The sequence below is a fragment of the Bubalus kerabau genome, chromosome 11 (genome assembly GCF_029407905.1).
Source record: "Bubalus kerabau isolate K-KA32 ecotype Philippines breed swamp buffalo chromosome 11, PCC_UOA_SB_1v2, whole genome shotgun sequence".
NCBI classification, from domain to species: Eukaryota; Metazoa; Chordata; class Mammalia; order Artiodactyla; family Bovidae; genus Bubalus; species Bubalus kerabau.
The window spans coordinates 108,355,233-108,379,164 of record NC_073634.1 but is presented as its reverse complement, the minus strand read 5'-3'; the positions used below and the strand labels follow the sequence as shown (position 1 = coordinate 108,379,164).

At 60.5% G+C, this 23,932-nt stretch overlaps 1 protein-coding gene and 1 long non-coding RNA gene across 5 annotated transcripts in view; one reads left to right on the top strand and one right to left on the bottom strand.

Annotated features, from left to right (window-relative positions):
* The window catches only part of OLFM1 (olfactomedin 1), a 38,863-nt gene extending 15,231 nt beyond the window's left edge, over positions 1-23,632 (bottom strand). The window contains exons 1-5 of one of the 3 annotated variants that reach the window (XM_055539239.1): positions 11,479-11,632; positions 10,927-10,934; positions 9,395-9,523; positions 4,465-4,620; positions 1,714-1,933 (exon numbers count right to left, since the gene is read on the bottom strand). In XM_055539239.1, coding sequence (XP_055395214.1) covers positions 1,714-1,933; positions 4,465-4,620; positions 9,395-9,523; positions 10,927-10,934; positions 11,479-11,632 — 667 coding nt within the window. Of the gene's footprint in view, positions 1-1,713; positions 1,934-2,139; positions 2,450-4,464; positions 4,621-9,394; positions 9,545-10,926; positions 10,935-11,478; positions 11,633-23,387 lie in introns of those variants that run through there. The other 2 variants (XM_055539240.1, XM_055539238.1) reach the window with 2 other exon arrangements.
* Positions 3,582-6,763, top strand: LOC129622653 (uncharacterized). Of its 2 annotated transcripts, none has more exons than XR_008700104.1 (3): positions 3,582-3,654; positions 4,567-4,666; positions 5,558-5,845. It is a non-coding gene; the product is annotated as an uncharacterized LOC129622653 (long non-coding RNA). The 2 variants fall into 2 exon arrangements; XR_008700103.1 differs by lacking the exon at positions 3,582-3,654 and adding an exon at positions 5,977-6,763 and having other exon boundaries at positions 4,478-4,666; positions 5,558-5,730.
* Positions 23,633-23,932: the final 300 nt, after the last annotated feature.

Here is a 23,932-nt window from a genome sequence, read left to right as displayed (position 1 = left end):
AGTAACAAGAGAGAGCCCTCGGAGGAGTGTTTGGAGGGTCTGGAGAGAGGGATGGGAGCATAGTGCCTTTATAGGTAGGAACCAAAGACAGTGTCTGCCAGAAGTCATCACACAGCCCGTAACCACTGATAAGCCCAACACCCAGCAACACTTCAAACATTCCTGCTGACTCCTGGACGCTGATATGGGACAGGTGGGTGCAGACCGTCCAGCCCAGACCCATCCTGAAACTGTAGGCTACCCAGCCCCGGACACACCAGAACTTGGGCATCAGGCACCACATGTGAAAAACGGTAGCACAGAATCCCTCACATGACGCAGACGAGTGTACACACCACAACAGATTCCTCCTAAGGCTCCAGCATCGCTCACCGCCCTCGCTGGGCCTGGGGGACTTTACTAGGGCACCTAGAACAGCCTTAAAAATAACCCAGATGTGGGAACCTGTCCAAACAAAAGGTTGACTCTGTCTCCTTGCCCTTTGAACGTTTTCTGTCTCCCACCTAATAGCACTGGGGTTTGTTTTTTAAAGTACTTGTTCTTTGGGGATGTTTTAAGTTTAAAATAAGGCATTTGCAGTGTGCGGGGGGTAGGGGATGAAAAGAGAATCAAGTGAAAACACCAGATAAAACCGAAAGGAAACTTGTGCATAAAGCAGAATCATGCTGCTGCTGCTGCTAAGTCGCTTCAGTTGTGTCCGACTCTGTGCGACCCCATAGGCAGCCCACCAGGCTCCTCTGTCCCTGGGATTCTCCAGGCAGGAACACTGGAGTGGGTTGCCATTGCCTTCCCCAAGAATTATGCTAAGTTACTCTAAAAAGTAAACAATAAGAAAATGAACAACCTTTGCGTTAGGAAACAGTGAGTGAGAAGGGCCAGCCAATCTTTCCTAAGAAAATCTAAAAATAGAATTGGGATTTAAAATGTGCGATTTCAGAATGGACTCCGATGTGGACATGTTAAGATTTGCTAAATTAACCAGAAAGTTGATAAGGTGATGGGTATTCACCACAAACAAGACTCGAAGGAGCCCAGGGGCCACTGGCTCCCAGCCCCGCCCCCTCCAGTTGCTAGAGGGACTCCCTTGCTTGTTATGAATGGCGAGCCTTCCGCCTTGACGTGATGGAATTTTCCACACGGTTCGGTTTCTCAGGGAGCTTTGTCAGCCCTCTCCTGAAAGCTGGAGGGGATGAGATGTGCTTCCAGCTCTATGAAACTCGTGTCTTAAAAAGCCACCCAACACAGGGACACAGCACACACGCACGCGTGCACACACACACACACACACACTCACTCTTCAGACGCCATGTAACATCTAACATCAATTTTCCAGATGTGCAACTCAGTGGGGTCTGTGAGGTGGCCTCTGCACGGGATTGGACAAGGCCCTAGGGCGGGCGCGCCCTACACTCCTCAGCTACCTGTCCAGGCAACCCTACCCAGGAGCCCTAGTCCAGCCGTCGCTCGGGAAGCCAGGCGGGCGCTGTGCAGTTTAGCACCACTGCCTGAGCCTGAGTGGGCCAGCGGCAGGTGGGCGGTGCGGCAACCCTACCCAGGAGCCCTAGTCCAGCCGTCGCTCGGGAAGCCAGGCGGGCGCTGTCCAGTTCAGCACCACTCCCTGGGGCGCTGTCCAGTTCAGCACCACTGCCTGAGCCTGAGAGCGCCAGCGGCAGGTGGGCGGTGCGGCGCCCGCCCGCAGGGTTCTGGGCCTACCTAGTTTTTGCATGCACGCACGGAGCCTTTCTTCAAGATTGGACACTCTGCTCTGCAGTTCATCGTAGTCATAGGCGCCAATTTCCTCTTGCAGCTCGTTAAGCACTGCCGTCAGATTCTGGACCTCCTCCTTAAACTGCAATACCAATTTGGCATCGGCCTTGTACTCCTCCAACACAGGTATCAAAGGCCTAAGTTCATCCATTTTCGCTTTTATCGCCTGCAAGGTTAAAATAAGCTGGGTTCAGTGCGATGCGTGCAAAAACTTCTAACACCCTGCCTTGGCCTGGCTTCTCCCTAGGTGAGGGAAAATGTCCACACTCCCGCTTTCTTTATAGTTTGATTTATTCTGGTCCACAGGAGTTAGAAGAGTATATTAAACAGTCTTCAGAACACCAACATATTTGGGAAAGGTCTTTATTGTCAGTTTAGAATGCAACATCTTAAGGTTACATGCTTTAAGTCACATACACAAAGTATCTCTTTTTTTTGTTTGTTTTTGTTTTTTCAAAAAATGCATTGACAAGGGTTCAAACTATTCATGAAATGCATCTACAGTCACATGCAAAAGAGATCCTGGTTGTGTTCAAGGTTCCTTAGGGGCATGGTGCTAAGTAACGGGAAATAATAGTAAAAATGCAGGGTGCAAAAAAGCTCTCTGGCCCTCTGTCATGGTTACATGGGAGTGGACTGCTTCTTCAGTCTGCAGCATTGAAAAAACTCTTTTAAGTTAGCCCTGCAAGCAAGAAAATGAAAACTGTTGAAGAACTAGCTTACTAGCCTGCCTGAAACAGATAGCCATTAACAGACAAATATTTTCACCATCACTTAAAAAAAAATCACGCCTCAAGGCTAGAGTCAGTCCAGACAAACTGCTTTCACAGTCATGTAGGTACCCTCACAGCAATTGCTGCTGCAAGTGTTCAAGGCGATTAGAGTGTGGTCAGAAGCAAGGGCAGCCTGTCTTCCCCCCCAGAGTCATAGGATTCAGTATCTGGGAACTAGGAGGGCATGCTTGCAAAGAGGAGCCAGCCCACGGATGCTGAAGACATCCCTGGAGGAATCTGAGTCTACCCCCGGGAAGAGAGTGCTGGCCTTATGAGGAGAGACACAAGCTCTTTTGGGTCAGGCAGGTCAAAATCTCTTTCCGAGATAATTCATGGTGACATGTCAGAAGCAAGGACAGGTCCACCTGAGTCCAGCAAGAGAGACTGGCTCATTTCTCCTCAACAGGATCAAGGTGCTATTATTTTATTTATCATATAGATTTATAACTTCATTAGCTTGCCATTTCGTCTATATAATGTATGGCTTTTACAAGGGAATTAGTTCTTGCTGCACGCAGGGAGAGCATCAAAGGAAAACATTAGCATAAAAAGGCCGGAAGACCCAGAGCATCAGCAGTTTGCAGTCCAGCGGGGCCGTGTAATTTGACCCGTTCATTTACATCTGGGCTTGGTTTCTAATTAACATGCATGTATGCCTTAATTAAGGTGCATATCATTTGTCAATTTAAGGATTTTGAAGCTGAGTAAACTCTAGGTGTATATATACATATTTGTACATATGTATATATAATTTTAGGTCAAACCAATTCTGGCTTTAACAGTGGAGTTATGTGGAGAAAACAAAGACTAACCGGGAGGTGAGAAAGATGCTGGTGTCTCTCTGCCTTCCTGCAAATCTACAGTGAGCCTTGCTGCCGCTAAATTAGGTCAGATGTGAAGAACTGCCCTGAGCAATCCCTGCTCAGAAATGGCTCTAATCAATTAAGCTAATCCTTGGCTAATGTGATTCACCTGCAGCAGCTGTGGGTCGGGAAGGACCAATCACGTCCCTTCCCAGCTAATCTGTGACTTGGCTGGAGAAGCTGGGGCCTGGGGTCCTGGCCTGGGAAGCTAATAGGTGTGAAAACTGCATCTCAACTCTGCCCCTTTCAAGGTGAATTTCCGTCAAACCAGGGCAAGGGCAGGTGGCCTCTCTACTTCCAAGGAAGGCTGCCATTGGCAAGAAAAAGAGCAATCCTTGCTGGGCTCCTCCCTGGCTTCAAACTGCTATTCTGGAGGGAAAGTGGGAGCAGGAGCGGGAATCACAGTCTCAGAGGAGGGGAGTGGGGGAAGGAGAAGGGGAGGGGAGAAAAGGGGGGAGGGTAGAGATGGGGGAGGGTAGAGATGGGGGAGGGTAGAGATGGAGGGAGGGGAGAGATGGGGGAGGGGAGAGATGGGGAGGGGAGAGATGGGGAGGGGAGAGATGGGGGAGGGGAGAGATGGAGGGAGGGGAGAGATGGGGGAGGGGAGAGATGGGGAGGGGAGAGATGGGGAGGGGAGAGATGGGGGAGGGGAGAGATGGAGGGAGGGTAGAGATGGGGGAGGGGAGAGATGGAGGGAGGGTAGAGATGGGGGAGGGTAGAGATGGGGGAGGGTAGAGATGGGGGAGGGTAGAGATGGAGGGAGGGGAGAGATGGGGGAGGGGAGAGATGGAAGGGGGAGGGGAGAGATGGAAGGAGGAGAGAAGGGGGGAGAGATGGGGGAGGGGAGAGATGGGGAGGGGAGAGATGGGGGAGGGGAGAGATGGAAGGGGGAGGGGAGAGATGGAAGGGGGAGAGATGGGGGAGGGGAGGAATGGGGGAGGGGATAGATGGGGGAGGGGAGAGATGGGGAGGGGAGGAATAGGGAGGGGGAGGGGTGGAAGAGGGAGGAGGAGGGGGGAGGGGAAGGAGGGGGAGGGTAGGCGCAGGAGCCACACACGTACCTTGAACTGCCTGGCCAGGTGCTGCTTGTGGCTCTCCTCCACCTGTCTGAACTTGGACTCCAGCCCTTTCATCTGGTTCTCCATCTTCTCCACGTACTGCAGGTCCCTCTGGGTCCGCCGGTCCAGGACCTCTATGGACTGCGACATGTTCTGCACCTGTCAAAACGGCAACAAGCAGGTTCAGGGAAGGAGCATGCGGCAGGTGCCCGGAGACTGTGCTTGCCTCCTAACAGAGACAGCACCGGGAGCCAGAGGCGGCCTGCGCGTGACTTACTAGTTTATCTCCAGTATCGGGCTGTTATGGGCAAGAACCGTTGAACAGAGCAAACGGTCTGGTCAACGTTTCCTCTGCCATCTTCCAGGATGTGTTCTTACAACCAGGCTGCAGGGACCTCTGGCTCCCTGTTGGTCAAAGCTCCAGGCTTATGGCTTTGGGTGGCTTTTTCCTTCGGGGGGGACACGTGATTGCGTCTATTCTAAGGGATGAATTCCATCAGGCACAAATGCCAACAAACATGAACAGCATGGCGGGGCTCCTCTACCTCCGGGCACAGCTCTCTCCCCCCAAACCTCGCTGGGTGTCTCGCTGAGAGGGCTGAGGGCACAGCGCGGTGCTCGGGGAGCAGGGGACGGGCTCCCTGCTTCCGCATCTCACGCGCCATCCATCACACCCCACAGTATCACAGGCAGACGACTGCTCTGCAAACGCGCACATTCAGAACATAGAGTCAGGAATCAATCACTCAGCAAATGAAGAATCGCTGTTCTACATCTTTACAGGCACATCTGAATTTAGTCTAGTCTCAAGATGAAACTTTAATATTCAACAGGGTTCCAGAGAGCTCCAAAGAACCAGCTTTAGTGCAGCTACCTGCCAGTGCCTTCTGTGCCCAGGCAACGGGCTGCCCTTCTGTGCCCAGGCAACGGGCTGCCCTTCTGTGTCCAGGCATTCAGGGTGGCGGGGAGGAGGAAAGCGGTGCACAGTGGCTGTCTGGGTCACCTCCTCAGAATTGAATCCAATCACTAGCGGGAAGATAACTCCATAATCACAAATCTTCAGTTCTGATTTTCTTTTTTTTTCCTGAATTTGCAGATACCCTCCCTTTTTGGAACAAAATCGTTTTGGGTGTGAAGCTCAGCTTTGCCTGGTCAGTAAAAGAAGAGACGATACTGCAGTCCCCCCACCAAATAAAAGACCAAGAGGCTTCTCAGTAGGAAAAACTGATGCTGCTCAACTTGGCACTGAAGAATGCCCGGGGTTCTATGGTTTGTAACTAGACAGTAATATACATGAATTCGGTTTAAAATTTCAGGTTTATAATAAACAGCATGTAGATGACTATGACTCCCTCTGACCCTTTCTCTTTACATGCTTCAGGGGAAACTGAAATATATTTGCTCTATTACCTCAGGTCTTCCTGTCCCCCATCTCCCCCTGCCCCAATGGTTTGTTCTGTCTCTTTGGGTAACTGTGGACTTCTGAGAAAATCTGTATTTCCTTTATCCTTCCAGGCCCAGCCCAAATGCCACCTCCTCCAGGGAGGCTTCCTTGATGTGCCAACCAGAAGTGGCCACACACCACTTGGAAACACCGTCGCCTTGCTGGCACCAGGCCCACACAGCAGCCACCCATATCCCTGTCTCAACCACCAGGAGGGAGGTGGAAGGGCCTCGTTCACACCTGTTATCCACACAGGGTCTGGCCCCTAAGGCACAGCCATAGCGGGAGGAAGGAACAGAAACGGCAGCTGCAGTCAAGACCCCTTTTCCCCCTCCCTCTCCTGGGTGGACTCCTGAAGCCACAGCAGAACCCATAAGGCTGCTGACTAGACTCTGCTGCGCAGAAATGGCTGGGCCCTCGCTGGCTTCAGCCTGGTCTTCTCAGGGGTCCACACGCAGCCCTCCCGGCTGTTCAAATGCCAGAGAAGGATGCTGTTAATGAATTTTTGTGTGTGTTCGTCAGTCACTCATGTCTGACTCTTTGCGACCCCACAGACTGTAGCCTGCCAGGCTCCTCTGTCCATGGAATTCCTCAGGCAAGAATACAGGAGTGGATTGCCATTCCCTTCTCCAGAGGAACTTCCCAACCCAGGGATCGAACCTGGGTCTCCTGCATCACAGGCAGATTTTTTACCGTTTGAGCTACAGGGAAGTCCTGTTTTAATGAATTTAAATGGTTTAAAATCAAATTTTAAATTTAGAAACACATTTTAAAGATGCCAAGCTACTCATCTGCCCTATAGAGTGCCCCCCACCCTCCGCCAGTCCTTCCCAGGCTGGGCAAGCGCCTCCCTTTCCCTCCAATCAGAGCAGATAATCAAGCCCCAGGTGGCAGTCAGGCCCCTGGGTCTCAGACCCGCAGCCTGGAGCCCCTCTGCCGAGCGCAAGCTTCCTCCTCCTTGTAGGATGTGCCCCCAGAAGCCAGCTGAGGAGCTCAAGGTCGCACAGCTGCCCACGGCACAGGGTACCCCTTCCCCGCCCTGCCTAGGGTGGCCACAGGTGCTGAGACGGGCAGGGCGGCAGCAACCGAGGGGCAGACACCCCGGGCCTGGAGGGGACCCCACCCACTAGTGTTTATGGGACGTTTCTTGGTTTCAGGCACTGGGCTATGGATCTCATCTGATCTTTACAAAACCCTGGGAGGCAGGCTCTAGTTCAAGTCTCATTACAGAGGAGAGCAAGGCTCAGAGAAGCTAAGTGACTTGGCAAGTGTCGCACAGCAGACAGGCAGCAGGCAAGGCCGGGACCGGCTGCAGAGCCCACGCTTTCAAATTCTGGGCCATGAGCATCTTCACAGACGCCAGAGCCTGAGGCTCTAATGCGGGGGGCGGGGGGGGGGGAGCTGGGGGCTGCGATCAGGGGACACTGGGGCCAGGCTCCTCCGAGACTGCAGGCCTCAGCAAAGCAGCAGCGAGGCTCCCCTTTCGGAAGCTCCTGGGGTGGGTTTTAACAGGACCCCAGCCCCAGGGAGAGAACAGATGCTCAGAAAGAAAGAGAAGGGGTGGGAGGCCCCCCCATACACCGAGGATGGCTTCTGCTTTAGAGCACAGTGCCCGCCAGGGTGTAAAATCGGGCTCTAAATTTTTCAGCAGTTGTGCTGGGCGGACTCGGGCAGGAAGGCGCCTCCGAGGCCAGGGTTCCTAGCAGGGCTCGAGGGGCCGCCCGCCAGCCCCCAAGGCCCCTCCGAGCTGCACTCCCTCCTCCACAATCATGAATAATTAAAGGCCCAATTAGGCTCTTGTCTAGTTTGCTGGTAATAAATGTGTGTGAAACCTGTTACATGCATTTTTCTTTAATTCTTTTACAGTGATTTCCTGGCGTGGCTGAAGACGGTGGAGCAAAGTGCACGGGGTCCTCGAGGGCCACCCTCCTGCCCCGGGCGGGGCGCCAAGACCCCTCCCCAGCCCCTTCCAGAGGGCAGAGCTCCAGGAAGCCCCCACCCTGCCCTCCTGATTTCCAGAGAGGGCCTGCTTTGCTGGAACCTGTGTGAGGGGCTGCACATGCGCTGGGCCTGTGCTGAACTGGACAGGCTGGGTGGGCTGCCGTGGGCCTGCACTGAACTGGACAGGCTGGGTGGGCTGCCGGGCCTCCAGTCCCCCCAAGGAGGGCCCGCCCCCAGGGCAGGCCCCGCGCCCCCAGGGCAGGCCCCCGCGCCCCCCAGGGCAGGCCCCGCGCCCCCCAGGGCAGGCCCCGTGCCCCCAGGGCAGGCCCCGCGCCCCTCCTCCACAGCCTGTGCTGCTCAGCTGATGGGGGGTCACGGCTTTCCTGGGGCATGTGGTGTGTGTGTGTATAAGTGAGCACTCGTATGTGATGTGTGTGATGTATGTATACGTGTGTGTCTGTGCGGTGCATGTGCGTGTGTTTACGTGTGATGTGTGTAAGGTGTGTGTCCTTGTGAGGTGTGCATGTGACCATGTGTATACGTGTTTGTGTGTATGTGTGTTTGTGTGTGTGTGTGGGGTATGTGTATATGAGTGTGTTTATGAGTATCTGTGTGCATTTCCATGTGGTGTCTGTGTGTATTTGTGTGCAGTTGTACACATATGTATGTGTGTGCTGTGTGCGTGTGGTGAGCGAGGGGTCCTGAGGTGCCACATGCCATCTCCCTGGGGAGGGCGGAGATGGAGCAGAAGGGCTGCCCTCTGCCCCCGACCCCAGGAGCTCCCGGGAAACCGGGCGCTCAGGTTCTGAGACCCCAGGCTCCCGTGTGGACTGTCCCGGGAGGCGGGATGGCCGTGATCTGGGGCACTGGCCTCCATGGGGGGCAGGGGGTGCTGGCTGGGCTCAGAGCTGGAGCCCTTGCCCACCGGCTGTCAACCTTGGGATAGTCAGCCCGCCACCCTGGACCCAGATTCCACGCCTTGAAATGGGGTGAAACCCTCAGTAGCTTCACCGGCTCTTGTGAGGCGCGACTGAAAGAGCAGATTAAACCCGCACGTGCTGCTCCCTGGGGGGCCACGAAGGTGATGACTTAATCCACTTTTGCAGCAGGAAGGCATCCACAGGAGCAATGGCCTCCTGGCCATCACTCAGTCCAACCACCCAGAAGCAGGGAAAAGCCCCCACCGCGGCCCTGCTCCCGGGGGCACGGGAGTGCTCCAGGTGTGGCTCGGGGACAGCTCTGGCCCTCTGGACCCCAGGCTGTGGGCGTGAGCCCGAGACAGTGGTGTGGGAGAGAGGCCCGCACGCCCCCTCACTCCGCCCATGTGGCTCCGGGCGGAGATGCTCCCCCCATTCCAGGCAGCCCGGGGGAGTCTCCTCCGTCCCTCCCTCCCTCCATTTCATCCATTCACCAATATTCCCAGCGGGCCGTGCTGGGGGAGAGCCAGGCCTCGGAGCTGGGAGGCACTCTGCAGGCTTGCCACGCCTTGCTGCCAGCTTGGGGGCACACACACAGACACACACAGAGCCATGCGCCCCCAAGACTCACCTTCTCCAGTAGCTGCCTCAGCTGTTTCGTGCGGGCATCCCGTGAACACATGGTCTGCTGGGGGGCGACCACTGTGCAGATACACCTGCCCTCACTGTCCTGGGCAGAGCTGTACACCTGCCAGCTCTCCTCAGGGTTGGTGGGCAGCACCTGGGGGCGGGGGGCGAGGGAGAGGGAGGGAGAGAAAGTGAGACCATGGAACATCACACCGGGCATGACCATCTACGCCCAGCCCCCAGGAAAGGGGAGAAAAAAAGTGGTCCAAAGACAGCTGCTGACCGCGGGGTGGGGGGCACACGGGGGAGGAACCCAGACGGTCTCCCATCAGGATCCCAGGGCTGGAAGGGAGTCTAATAGGCATGGCTCTTTCAAACATATTTTTTAATTCAAGGGATTTTTAAACTTAGGGGATGGTTGGAGTTTTGGTGTCTGACCCAGCTGACAGGTTCGGTGGAAGGGAGGGGTGAGCAGAGGCTGCGAGCTGGGTGAGGAGCGAGGCAGGGAAGCAAGCAGCTGGTTGAGTCACAGCCGCACGTAATTCAGAAATAAGATCTCCCCCTGTAAGGCCAGCAGGGGTGGCTGGTGCAGTCGCGCTCCGCTGCTTCCTGAAGCTGGGGAGGAACAGCCAGGATCCAGCTGCCTGTTACCCCGGAGCTGGGATGACCCAGGCCCCGGCCGTGTCCACCGCCTGCCTAGTGAAGGCCCTCGAGGGGACGCTGGGCTTCCACCCAACACAGGCTGCCGCCCACGAGCCATTTGGCAGATGTCGCCAAGTCGCTGGTGACACGCTGTGCAGGGGTCACACCCAGCCTCAGCCCAGCGGCGCGCCCCAGCGCCCTCACAACACCTGAGCTGCACACGGCTGCTGACAGGCGGACTTGGCTGGTGTCACCTTGCAGCCCAGCTCAGGTGGTCCCGACCGCCAGGTACCTGGGGCGGACACTACCGTCTGAAAACTCCCCCCGAGCACAGATCTTGCAGCCTGCCGGGTGGCCGCAGGTCACCTCCCTTCTATTTTTAGCGTGGGGATGGGAAGAAGTTGGGTGGACGGAGTCCAGGGTACAAACATTGCATTTCATTCATTTCCAGCCCCAGGGGCACAGGACCCCGGGGCAGGAACAAAGTCATCAGGACAGAGGCGGCTGCATGCAGTCCTCAGAAGGGCAGGTGAGGTGAACGGGTGCCGGTGTAAGAAGGGGTCACCCGGAGACCCCCTTACAGCACGGCGCCCTTCACAGCCGAAGGAACGGAGCGGGAGAGGAGCGCGTGTCCTTCACCTCTCCTTTCCGCCGAGAGGGAGCCGGCCTGGGGCGCGCCCCGTCCTCCGCCCGCCCGCTCTCGCCACCACCTGAGTCCGCGAGCCCAGGGGCGGCCCGCCGCTCGTCCCCTCCCCCAGGGCACCGAGAATGGACGAGAAGCGCCTGGGGAGGCAGGGCGGGAGGGGGCGCGGACAGCGAGGCGCAAGTCCCGCGGCTGCGCACCCCCCACCCCCGGGCCCCGACCGGCCCCTTTGCACCCTCCGCCGAGCGGACCCGGGGACCTCTGCCTGGGCTGGGGAGAAAGGCGCCTCGGGACTCCGAGGGCTGGAGCTCCTAGCCCGGCCGCCCGGCCGCCCGGGCCCCACTCCGCCGGTCCAGTCCGGCTTTTGCCAAGTGGGGCGGGCTCAGCTCCGAGCCCAGACTGGACCCGGCCGGACGGGGGCCACCGCGTCTCCCACTGACTTGCTGAGTGACCTTGGACAAGTCCTCAAGACCCCTGCCTCAGTTTCCAAACCTTGTCAACAAGGGACGTATTAGTTGAATGTGGACTCCCAGCCTCTTGAGTCCCCGGCAGGCTCCCGGGAGGCCCCCGCGAGGGGACCGGACCGAGGCGGGAAGCGCCACACGAGAAGGGCCCGCGACCGGCGGAGTGGCCGAGGCTGCGGGCGCGGGGAGCAGGGTCGCCACCGCGGCGCGGAGGAGCCGCGCGGGCCCCGCGCGTGCCCTTGCCCCTGCGCCCTGCTCCCCGCGCGGCGCCCGCTCGCCCGGGGCTCGGGAGCGGGAGGGAGCTGGGAGGAGGCCCGGCAGGGCGGGCGGCGGGCGCACTTACGCCGGTGCTGCGATCGAGCGTCCCGCCGCTGGCTGCCGAGAGCTTGGTGGTGTTGAGGCCCACCAGCGAGGGCAGCGTCTGGGACATCCAGTTGGTGATCATGGCCATGGTGCTGAGCACAACCCCGATCTTGAGCAGCGGCACCGACATCGCGCCGGGAACGCCTCCTGCGCCCGCGCCGCGCTGGCGCCGGCTCCGCGCCCCGGGCAGCCTTCAGGCGGCGGGCACCGCGGCGGGCAGGGGCGCCCGGCCGTGTCCCCGCGCCCCCTCCGCCCGCCGCCGCCCGCCCGCCGCCGCCGCCGCCACCCCGCGCGCTCCGGCCATAGCCGCGCCGCCCCGGGCGCCCGGGAGAGTGGCCGCCTCGCCGCTGCCCGCCGTCCGCTGCCGCCCGCCCGCCGCCGGGAAGGGCCGCCGGCTCCGGCTCCGGCTCCGGCTCTGAGTGCCGCGCGGGATGCGCGCGGGGGCCGCGGCCAGGAGGCGGGGACACGGCCGGGCGGCGGCCGACGCAATCTGCCCAGGAAATGGGTGGATTTTTCCTCTCCACTCCGGCTCCCCGCCGCCCCCTGGCTGCTGGCAGCGAGGTCTGCAGAGCCCCGTCGACCGCGAGGAAAGACAGACCACCGCCCCTCAAGTCATCAAAATCCATCCTCAAACACGGCGGCCTCGGCGCACGGGCTGGGCGGGCCTCCGCTTTTCCGTCCTAAAGGCCGCCGGCCAGCTAGGCCCGGGCACCGCTCTGAGACCCCACCCGCCGACCCACCCAGCCAGGTCTCTCTTAGCCCGGCTGCTGGGGACCTGCTAGGTGGTGGCTCCAGGCCCCCTCCAGCCCTGCAGCCCCCCGAAGCCCAGCAGAAACCCAGACAGCCGAACTCTTGGCTCCAAACACAGCTCGTGGTGGGGGTCTCCAGCCCCGGTGCTGGCGGAGAGGGCCAAGGGGAGCAGAGAGGCCCCTCTGGGAGTCCAGGGCAGCTGGGACCCCGCAGGCCTTTGCCGGCAGCCCTGCCACTGCCCAGTGCGGGCTCCCGGGTCAGCCTGTGAGGGGTGTGGGCGTGCGGCGGCGGGGCAGGATCTGGGCGTGGGTTAGGGGCTCAGGCCTCCAAGCGGGGTTGCTAACGCGTCTCCACCCGGGGTGAGTGTGGTCCAGGTGGTAGGGACCTGGTGGTCAAAGGCCTGGGGGCCAGGGGCGCGTTTCCTCACTGGTTCCTCCTTGGGGTTGTGGGGTGGGGGGAGCTGGTGCCCAGGCAGAGGGGCAGGGCAGGCTGGCACAACTCCCCAGCCCTTGGCAGCATCCATGCCAGGACATGTGAAGTCCCCTCTGAAGCACAAGCGTGACTGGGTCATACATCTTAACAGAGCTTTAGAGTTTGCAGGCAGCTTCTGACGGAGAAGAAAGGTGCTCCTCCAGGCCCCCCAGCTAAGCCTCCCTGCCGTGTGGGGAGGGCAGCGCCCCGCACCACTCTCTGTCTGCGTGGAAATCCATCTCCCTTCCGGGCGGGCCAGAAGGGCGGACAGAGCCGGGAAGGGGCTGGCTTCCCGGGCCACCGAGGAGGGACACTGCCTTCCCGGGCTCCACTCTCTGCTCCCAGGGACAGAGGACTCTAACAGCCAGGACGGCCCTGGCCTGAGCGCGGGTGCGAGACCCATGAGCCCAAGGGGCGCCTTGGGCTTGTTTTTCTTAAAGCCGGGATCTGAGGCAGCCTTCGGGTGGCACGCAGAGAATTTCAAGAGTTGGGGAAGGGCGCCACCTCCCAGTGGCGGCGGGTACTGCAGGCTCTGCGGGCGTCCAGGCGGCCAGTGCGGCCGCCAGGTGAGGGGGCGGCCATCCCCCACCCCCGCCCCCTTTCTCATTCAGTGAACGTTCAACACCGATTTAGGGCCACGAGCTGTGCCGACCCAAATCATTCACACCCCTCTTCCCGCTGCAGAAGGACACGCACCCCCGCTTTGTTGGGACCCTGCAGATCCCACCCGAGGCTGGTGTCTGCAAAACCCTGACGCGAGCTGTCGGGAAGCAGCAGGCTCTTACCACCTCCTGTGTGCATGACCCCGGATCAGAGCCAGACGCGCGGCGCAGCCGCTGTCACCAGCGGCGGGGCAGACGCCCAGCCCCGTGCAGGAACAAAAACCTCCCAACAGCCGGCCAACCGAGGGTCAGAGGGTCGCTCCGTGTTCAGATTCTGCAGCCAGACACCCTGGGTGTGGGCAGCCTGGGTTCTCTGCCCCTGACTGGTTGTGAGACCTCAGCCAAGGTAATTAGGCCTCCCATGCCTCAGTTTCCCCATCTGTAAAGGGCATAATAGCAGGGTGTGCGAGGCTTCAGTGATTCAGCGCAAGAGCAGACACGGCAGCCAGGAGGGGTGCCCACCCTCGTCACGCCCGCTTTGCAGAAGACCCAGCGCTCGGAGGGGACCCTCAGTGGGGCAACTGACACATGGGCGTGGGACTGAGCTGGGATTTGACGCCCCCAGACACCCCGCCGCCTCTCCTAAGAGCTGCTTTTAGCTAAAGACCACCCACAAGAGACGCCGTTGGTACAGACATACGAATACGGAGGACGTGCTGCTGGATGTGGAGACAACTCCCAACACCCAGAGCTGTTCTAGGAAGGTGAGCGCCAAACGTGCAGACATAGAAAATGAAAAAGAAAAAAAAACCTCTTCTGATCTTGAAGAACTTCTGATCTGATTTTGTGGCGGTAGTGTCCCAGGGGATTTACAATGGGTACTCTAAATTAGAAGAGAGCCAGCCTGGCTGGGCTGTTCAGCGGAGGAAATGAAATCCAGGTCATTTGCTCCAATGGAGCCAAGTCCTGCTGGTATTAGACCCCCCAGGGTTGAGGGGCCAGCCTGCCCCGCTCCCCCGGCCCGGGGCTCTCCCAGATGCACCAGAGGGCAGGCAATTAGGGCCAGCCGGGAGACCCGAAACCCCCTTATTGTATTTCTCCTGAGCCTGCCGTCCTGAAGGAGAGCCTGGAGGTGTCCATGGCATCCCCATAAGCATGGCTGACAAGAGTCCTTTAAAAAGCGCTGGGTTACTCACACCTGCTGTCAAATGGGGCTGCACCCTGGAATTCCTACAGCTCCCTGGGAACTCAGCGGACCCCCTGGAGCTCAGAGCATTGAGAGGGACGGCAGGAAAGCTGACTCACACCCATTGGACGCCCTTAAGTCCTGGCCACCATCTCATCACCGGTCAGCTCGCTGTAGAGAATTGGACAGACACACTGCTCCCGCCTCCCCTCCCAGAGGGTGTGGACACAGCCGGCTCCCCCCGGGGACCCTGTACTGCTGCTCGGAGCCACACCTGTGCTTCTGTAACCGACACTGTGTGGCTCTCACCACGGGAGGGTCAGGGCAGGTCACTCGCATCTAATCCCCCACCCAGCTCCTCTCCAGTGTCCGGGATCTGTGATTCAGGAGGAGAGACGACCGCTTTTAATGCATTTGGAAAGGGTCACGTGAGAAGCCTCAGCAAGTGTAATTTGATTTAGAAGCTACACAGCACTTCCAAAAGCACACTGTGGCTTGTTGAAGGATGGAGGCATATGGACTAAAGGCTCCGCGGCACTGGCCAATGCCAAGTGTTCTTCCTACACGGCTCTCCTTGGAGCCAGGGCTCACTTACATTTGCAGCCCTGAATAGCCGTCTTTGGACTAAGGAGTGGGTACCGCACCCCAGACACCCTTACATGAAGCAAGTGACTCACAGAATCCTTACAGTTGCCCTCGGGATGGTGCCAAGGCGGCTCGGCTTTACAGAGGAGGCATTTGGGGCTTAGAAAGATGACAAGACCTGCCCAAGGTCACATGAGGAGCCCCTCTCCCAGGGTCAGGCTCAAAGACGCGGTCCGCCTCCACCCCCTCAGATGTCACGGTGTTTGGGGCCATCTGAGACCACCAGCTGGATGGCTGATGAACAGCGAACATTTCCTGCTTACAGTTCTGGAGCCAGATGTCCGAAATCAAAGCGCCGTGTGGTCACGGTCCAGTGTGGGCCCGCCTCCCCGGGTCCTCACGTGGCGGGAGGGGTGAGGGGCTCTCGAGCTTTGTCAGGAGGAGCCAATCCCATTCAGGAGGGCAGAGCAACTCCTGAAGTCCCCATCTCCTTGTGCCATCACTTCTGGGGGTGAGTATCTCAACATACGCGATTTGGTGGGCGGTGGGGGGCAGGTACACAAGCATTCAGACCGTAGCCCGAGCCACGTGGCATCTCTCGAGGTGCAGGAGAACCATGTCTTCGTGGCCACAGATACCTGCCAAGTGTGCCATTCCATGGGCATGACGCCCCGCTGTTCTGCCAGAGCACGGCTGGGCTCTGGTCAGCTAAGCCCGAGGGAGGGCGGGGAGCTCTGCCCGCTCTCCGATCCCTGCGGGGCCTGCGGGCTGGGTCATCTGTCCTCATGCCAGCCTGTCCCAGCCTTGACCTTGGTGGGCTCCGTGCAAAGGCACCGGCAGATGGGAAACAAGGATCCCCGGGCCTCCCGGCTCTGCAGGTGGGGACCGGCGTTACATAACACTGAACGCACCCTCCCGCCTCCAAGCCTGTCCTTATAAGGGGCATTCGGCAGGCGGGGTTCGGGTTGCAGACAGAGCCCCCCCAACGGCTGAGGGGCAAGGGAGCGTGTCAGGCAGGCGCCTCTGATCACCTCCCTTCCAAGGACAAGAAACAGGCCCATGGGGCTTGTGAGGACTTACAGGGCCAGGGGCCAGCCTCCCGTGCTCCAAGGCAGACCCCAGAGGACAGTGTGGAGGCCTTTCTGCTGTTTAAGAACATCCATATTTCCGTCAGCTATTTGCTTGTGGCCGGGGGTGGGGGCGCAGAGAAGGAGGGGGAGAGAGAGAGAGAAGGGGAGGGGAGGCAGGGGACAGCGGGGGCGCGGAGCCTCTCTGCTCCATCCACCCTGCCTTCCTCCTGCTCTCCTGGGAGCTCTGGGGGCGGCAGGACCTGGCCTTCTGCTGCTGGGGGAGGCCGCCCTCCCAGCAGCTGCAAGGGACCACCGCGGGGGACCACCATGGACTGTCCTTCCTCTGCTGCCTGCTCAAGCCCGCGTTCCCACTCTACCGTCAGGACACACAGCCTTTAGACCCCAAGCCGGGGCCACCTCCACGAGGGCGGGCGGGGCTGTCGGCTGCCCTGGCTGCCCGCAGAGCCAGCCGCCCCAGGCCCACCCTGGGCCGCCCACAACCTCTGCTCCCGTTCAGGAAAGTCCCACGCTCCTTACAGACCCATCGCCTCAGGCCGTCGGCCCAGACGGGGACGGAATCCACGGCCCCACCTTGTCTGAGGCCCCCCAGCAGAAGTGGGGCCGGGTCCCGGGAGAGGCCTGTGAGGGACAGGGGCTCAGAGGGCGCCGGGGTCGCGGCTGGGCTCCGGGGCCGCGGACGCCTCCGGGTCCCCCTTCCCAGGCAGGGCCCCGTCACACCTAGCTGAGGGCAGCCTGGCTTCTGCTGAGTAAGTAACTGACCCTGGCGTGAATTAGAGGGTGATGTCGTCGTGAGGACGTCTAAGAGGCAACTCTGGGGTCCGCCTGGGAACGCAGGAAACACCCCAGGGTGTAACACTCGCTCAGAGCAGAGGACTCCCTGCAGGCGGATTCCAGAGGCTTCCACGCACGGCCACCCCCGGGAGCACACGCCCCGCTCTGCACCCCTCACCAGCATCTCAGCCCGACCACAGCCCCTGCCTGTGGAGCCTGGACTTGGCTTCAGAAACCGTAGCCCCTCTGCTGAAGGGTGGAGTTGGCCTGAGAAATCCCTCGAGCTGATTACGGGGGACTCAGCCAGTGCCCTCTCCCCAGGGGCCACGCGCCACTGACTCCGGCCGTGCAGAGTCACCTGGCAAGGTTCAGGGGCTGCCTGGGGCGGGGCGGGGCGCACGCCCACCCGTCACCGAGCGGAAGTGTTCACAACCCTTTCTCAGGGTCCCACCGTGCTGTCAGATTTATAACCAGCTCACGGAGGGAAGAGTAAAGTTGTCTATAATATTTATGGATGCACCTCTGTTCTTTCTTTGACCTTCAGTCCCTCAAAGAGTCACGTGAAGCCAGTGGGGGTGACCTTCTCTCCAGAGCCCCCCGGGGGGCTGGGTGCGCCTGGGGACACCGGGGCTGGGAGGTTTAAGCTCCCAGAGGGCGTGCTCACTATGCTACGTGGACCAAACACCCTAGACGAGCATCTCCAAGGTGAGAGCTCCCCTGAGACAGAGCCTGGGGCTTCGGCACCTTCCCTCCTCTGCCCTGGACTCCTCGGTGGAGACGCTTCTTACTCACCCCCTCTTACTGATGGTCTGCTTTTAAATGCCGTGGCCTGAACGTCAGGAACACGCAGGCCAAGCCCCCACTGCTGAGACCTGGGCAAGGAGACGGGGAGCCCACGTCTTCTAAACATCCCCATTGCACACTGTCAGCTGGCATTCGTCCTAGGGTTTAACTGGGTGCAGGAGAAGGGGGGGCCTGTAGGCAAGGAGGAGCCCCCTTCCTGCGGCTGTGCTGTGAAGTGAAAAGTGAAAGTTGCTCAGTCGTGTCCGACTCTTGGCAATCCCATGGACCACGCAGTCCATGGAATTCTCCAGGCCAGAATACTGGAGTGGGTAGCCTTTCCCTTCTCAAGGGGGATCTTCCCAACCGAGGGATCGAACCCAGGTCTCCCGCATTGCAGGCGGATTCTTTACCAGCTGAGCCCTCAGGGAAGTGCCGTCTTCCCCCCAAATTACAAATCATACCAAATGTAACAAACAGTGTGCCCGGCTGTCGGGGGCGGTTCGGAGGTTCAGAGGGGACACGGACTAAGAAGGGCCGTGTCCTATTTCTTACTCCCTGGAGCTCAGTCCCTGCGCAGACGCTCACAGAGTCGGGCAGTGCTCAGCTCCCTGCGTGAAGCCTCCCTTTAGGCGGGAGAGAGCTGAGGTGACGACCAGTGCGCCCTCGAAGGTGCCCTCCCCGTGCTGGGATGAAGGGCTTGCCGGCTCTCTCCAGCTCACGGGCAGGAAGCAGCTGACCCCCGAGGGTCCCCCTTCACAAAGCTCCAGGTCCGGAGCGGGCTGAGCGCTGGGCCACACAGTTAGAGACCCGGCTTTCAAACCCTCTCCAAAGGCCCCGTGAGCCGGCGTGACAGTGCCCCTCCTTGCTGGTTCTCAGCGATGCCATTTCTCTGCTCTTGTGTTTCTCTCTCCGTCGTAACAAGAACACGAACTCGGGTGTCCCGCAGACCTGGGCCGCATCCGGGGTCTGTCACCTACGCGCTGAGCCGCTGGGCAGGTGACTCACCACCCGCGACCCGCCCCTCGGCCTCGTCTGGAGACTGCGGACAGTAGCCCAGGGCGCTGAGGCTTAGGCCCCGTGGTGGGGAGGGGCCGGCGCTCAGCGACATGCAGGGATACTAACCCTCACGGTTGGTTCCCCCCTAGTGCCTTCAGCTCCCGGCCAAGTTTCTGACGTGTAATAATCTGAAAAAATGAAGATGATGCATCTCCCTGGTGCAGTTTCTACCCCCTTATCTGAGCCGCCCTGGGAGGGACCTCAGGCTGCTGCCCCGGGGGTGAAGAGTGTCTGCGGGACGCCTCCAGAGCCGAGAACAGCTCCTGTCCCCACTGCCCCGGCTGCAGCGGCATGCATGTGTCTAATTCGGTTTAGCCAGTGATTAGTTTTGTATGACTTTACACCGGGTGTTAATACTGATTACAGGGCCCGATAACTCTGGTGATAAATACAACCCAAGGCAGAACATCACCTTTCTTTCCACTGGGGAAGGCTGGAGTCGGTGGGACGAGGGACATGCTGCTTTCAGAGAGGAAGCAGCTGCCTCATGACAGGGATTTACAGCCCGCCCCCGGGTGTCACAGAGGGTGTCCCGGGGCCTTTCCGCCCAGAAAGGGGGCACCTCCTGGGCAGCCTCTGGGCAGCCCCCGAGGCAGTGGCCAAGCTCGCTGCAGAGACGGAGTCAACTGCACACATTCTGAACTGCCTGGTAGAGGGAACGAGCCCAGCCGTCCTGAACCCCCCACTCCCTGGACCACTAACCCCAGCACAAGTGGGCCAAAGAGCTGGGGGAAGTGAGGGCCTGGGGCAGATGGACAGGACGTCAGTGGGGTCGCCGAGCCCCGGCTCCGACTCAAGCAGGTGACAGAAATCATGCTTCTGTCTGAACGGACAGCTTTATTCTTGTTTGGTTTGTTCAGGGCGGTGGGTTGGGGTCTTCAGTCTGGCTGGATATGCGGAGGGGAGAACAGGTTTGAAGAGAGAGGGTCCTGAGTGGTCAGCTCCACGTCGGCCCCGCTGCGACACCTGCCTGTCGGCTCACAGGACCCATCCCCCACCCGACCCCCGGGGACCACTCACACCTCTTTTTGGATGCTGAGACCTGCACGCAGCTCCCCAGGCTCCGGACAAGCGTCACTAGTCACTCTGTAAAGCCTGGGGGCCCCCGAGGGCCCGGGGACAGCTGACGCTCTGAGGTGCCTTGTGTGCCTTTCACAGCTGGAACCCCCACCCCAAGGGGTCAGGGTCTGTCATTCCGAAAGGCCACGCCCGGCCTGGGGACTAATGAAAAGGGATCCACTTCACCCCTGAGATAAAGCTAATCCTTCAACGCTCCTCTGCTGAGCGCCGAGGCTCTGGGCCCGTCTGCGTGCTGTGGACTCTGTGTGCAGCGCCCCTCGCCCACCTGTGCCTCCCCATCTCCCTGCCTGGGCTCAGCAGGTGCAAATGGTACCCCTTCTCCAAAGCACACTCAGCTCCCTCCACTCCGACCCCAGCGTCCTCGGGCCTCTCAAACAAGCCGGCTTGGCAGTGTCTCAGTCCCCCTACTAAGCACCGTGGCCTGTGTGCCAGACGGCCAGGCCTGGACTCAGCATCGCCCGCCCAGGCGTGCCGGCGTCAAGCCTGACCAGCTGGTATCAGAGAGCTGCACAGGCAGGAAAGGAGGACAGGACCGGAGGCGGGGTAGCAAGGGAGGCATCTTCAAGCCTCACCAGGCCTCATGCTCTTCTTTTAAAAGGGTGGACGTTCAGGCTGAAGCTCAGAGCTTCTCAAGATCACCAGAGAGTGGCTGGTGGGGCCGGGAGGGGAGGGGCAGCTGGGCCCAGGGTCACTGTCAAGAGCTGCCCTCCCTTCTGGGCCATCTCACACAGGGGGCCATGTGCTTCTTGCAAGGGCAGGTGAGCTGGGCTGGGGTGGGCAGGGCGCCTCCACCAAGACGCAGCTCCAGCTCTGCATTCTGCTGGGAAGCTCTGGTGGTGCTTCTCAAGGAGCTGCAAATGCCAGCCTCGTCCTAAAAACTACAGCACGAGACCCAGTCAAGCGTCTTTCCATCTGGGGACAGGGTTCATTTGGGCCCACGAGCCTGGTGCGTAGTAGGCCATCGATCACTAGCTGGCGTTCGACTGAGTGGCTCATCTTAAGCGCGCTGTCGGGAGAACAGATGGCCCGGCCGTGTGCGCTCCGCCCGCCCCCCACCCGTCTGCCTGAATCCTTCAAGCAGCGTCCGTGAAGCGCAGGTGACGCCCACACGGTTCCGACTTGTTCCCATTCGCACGGGCCCTAATCCATAAACACAGCGGCCCTGGAACCTCGTGTCCACGTTCTTCGAAAGGCCCCTGAGACGAAGGGTGCGGCCATGGGGGCAGCTTACTTGAAGCGGGAGAGGAAGAGGGCGGGGGGAGACGGAGCCCACCCAGGCGGTCACCACTGCCCTGCCCTCCTTGTCCCGAAGCCCAGAGGTGATCACCCATCACACGTGCAGGGACCATCATTCCTGACGCCAGGCAGTGTGGCTTCCCAGAGTCAGATCCCTTTGGAATCAAGAAAGCAAGGGTCTTGGGTAGGGGTGTCTCCAAGGAGCTCTCAGACTCACAGCAGCCGTGTACCTACACCTACCCCCAAACCCAGTCCCTGCCTTAGAGGTCTGACAAAGGAGAGAGGCGCCTGGCCTGACTCCAAAGAAGCCCACCTGGGTGGGACCAGGGCAGCCGGGGTCTCTGGAGCAGGTGGCCAAGCCAGCCACCCTCTGACAGCTTCACAGACGTGGACCAGTTAGAGTGATCTCTGCCAGTTGGGCCTCGGCTCTAAAATCCCATTACCATCAGGGATACTAGGCTTCTGATGGAAGATTCTCACAGCACAGACTCAGAGGCAGGCTGGGAGGGTAGGGAGGGAGGCATTCCCTTGAGGGATCCTACAGCTCCGCTTCACAAACAGGAAGCTTCCAAAGAAAACAACATCATTTCCCTTCTTGGCCCGGAGGCCTCGGGGAGCTGACCAGGGTCCTGAAGGGATGGTGTGGCTGCAGGAGTGTGTACAGGGGCTGGCCACACTCGGATGTCCAGCACCAACAGCGTGGACGGGCGAGGGCTCTTGCCACCCAGACAAAGCTTCCAACCCAAGCTAGACCAAAAGTTTCTTCCACGAACAGGGGATCTTTAAAAAGACTGAGAAGTGAACCTTTGGAGGAGGGCTGGGAATGGAGACTCAGGGAGCCTGGAGGTGGAGGCCAGTAGGGCTTGAAGGGCCCGAGGGTGGTCACTTCCAGGGCACCCAGACCAGCCGTCTCCTCCCTGAGATGTCTAAATTAGGCACATGCCTCCTGGCTCCTTTCTGCTGTGTGTGCTCGTGTGTGTGGAGTGGGAGCGTGTGTGAGCGTGGGCACGTGCACTCATACAGTGTCCACCTACAGAGCCCGAGTCTGCCCCTCGGCCAGGCCTTCCCTGCAGCCAAGAAAACTCACTCGACCCTCTCCAGGGGGCGCGGCTGATTGCCTGCGTGGCACCAGCAGGGTCTCCCGCGGCTGGGGCTGGGGCTGGGGCCGCACACACTTCCCGCAGAGCCAGGGAGCCGGCAAGCGCTTCCCGGCGAAAACAAGGGCTGCTTATTCCAGAGCCTTCTCTCCTGTGATCCACCTCTCACCCTCTCTTCTCTCTTTTGTTTCCTCTTTTATTCTGGGAGGGAGGGAGGCGCAGAAGCAGGAGGGAAGAGAGGAGGGTTGGGGGCAGCTGGCGCCTGGGGCCAAGCTCCTGGCAGCACCCCCCGAACCTCCTGGACTCGCAGCTGCAAAGGGCATCTCCCGGCTCAGACCGTGGCACAGTGGCACCGTGGAAAGGGCATTTTAATGTCACTCTGAGCGGCCTGGCTCCCGAAGCTGGCAGTCTCTTGCCAACACCCTGGTGCCAAAGTGACACCCCGCCTGGCATCCCAGACCCGCCAGCTGCCAAAGCAACACCCCGCCCGGCGCCCCAGACCCGCCAGCTCTCAGATGCATTTGAAAATGGAGAATGCCAGCCGGAGACAGGCTCTCTATTGATACATTGTTCAGGGATGGTCAGTCCACTTAAAATGCCCAGCGGTCCCCACACACGCTTGCCACTCACTTCATGCCGCGCATGTGGCCACAACCTCCCCCCCTCAAACCTCCACATGGAGCCCACAATGCACCCCAGCCTCAGACACGGCGGCTTGCCCTCCCTGGTCTGGTCTCCCCGGCACCATGCCCACCGCCAGCTCGGGAGCCCCAAGGGCAGCAACCGTAGCCAGAGGCAGGGATGCAGGGGCGGGAGTTGGGTCACATCCACCTCCGAGCTCACTGCGCTCAGACCGCCTGCTCGGTCCTCCTCGCGGATGACAATGGCTGCCGAAGGGCCCCCTCCGCTGCCCTTTGAACTTCTCAGCAGGGAGTGGGCAGCCAGGGGTCCGGGAGGAAGGGCTCAGGGCTGAGGGTCCTGGGGGACACAGCAGCAGCCTGGGGTCAGCCTGCGCCCCTTCCTGCATCCCACGTGCAGCTGGCCCCCTCCCCAATCCCGCGGCCGCGCCCGGGCCAGGGGGGCGCCGGGCTGTGCGGAGCGGCTCCCCGACTTTGCCGGGCCCGGGCCGGGCGGGCGCCTCGCACGCAGGGAGGAAAATGGCGTTGGATGCACGTACTTGGGTGAGTTCGGTGCCCATCAGGATGAGGAACAGGAGGCTGAGGAGCTTCCGGGCCGGTTGCATGTCTCGAGGCGGCCTCCGACGTCCTGGCGTGCGGGGAGCCCTGGGTGCTCGGCGGCCGGCGGCTGCGTGGACGCGGACGCGTTCCCGGTCTGCGGGCTCCGCGGCGGCGCCCGGCCGTGTCCCCGCGCCTTCAGCACCCGGAGCAGGCGGCGCGCGGGGTCTGCTGCGCGGAGCCTCCGCTCTGCATCTCCGGCGCGTCGAGCGGCTCCGCGGTCGCCGGGCGGGGCGGGCCGCCCCTCCGCCCCTCCTCGGCCCCTCCTCCTGACGGCCCCGCGCCCGCGGAGCTCGGGCGCGCGGCTGGGCGGCCCGGGTGCCAAAAGTTTGCGGGGAAGGGGCGGGGGCGGGGAGGCGCAGGGGGACCCGCGCGCCACGCTCACGCGCGGGGGTGGGGAGGGCGGCGGCGGCGGGGAAGCCGGGACAGGATGTGACATCAAGCAGGCGGGAGAAATTTAACTGGAAGGTAAAACTCCACCCTGGCT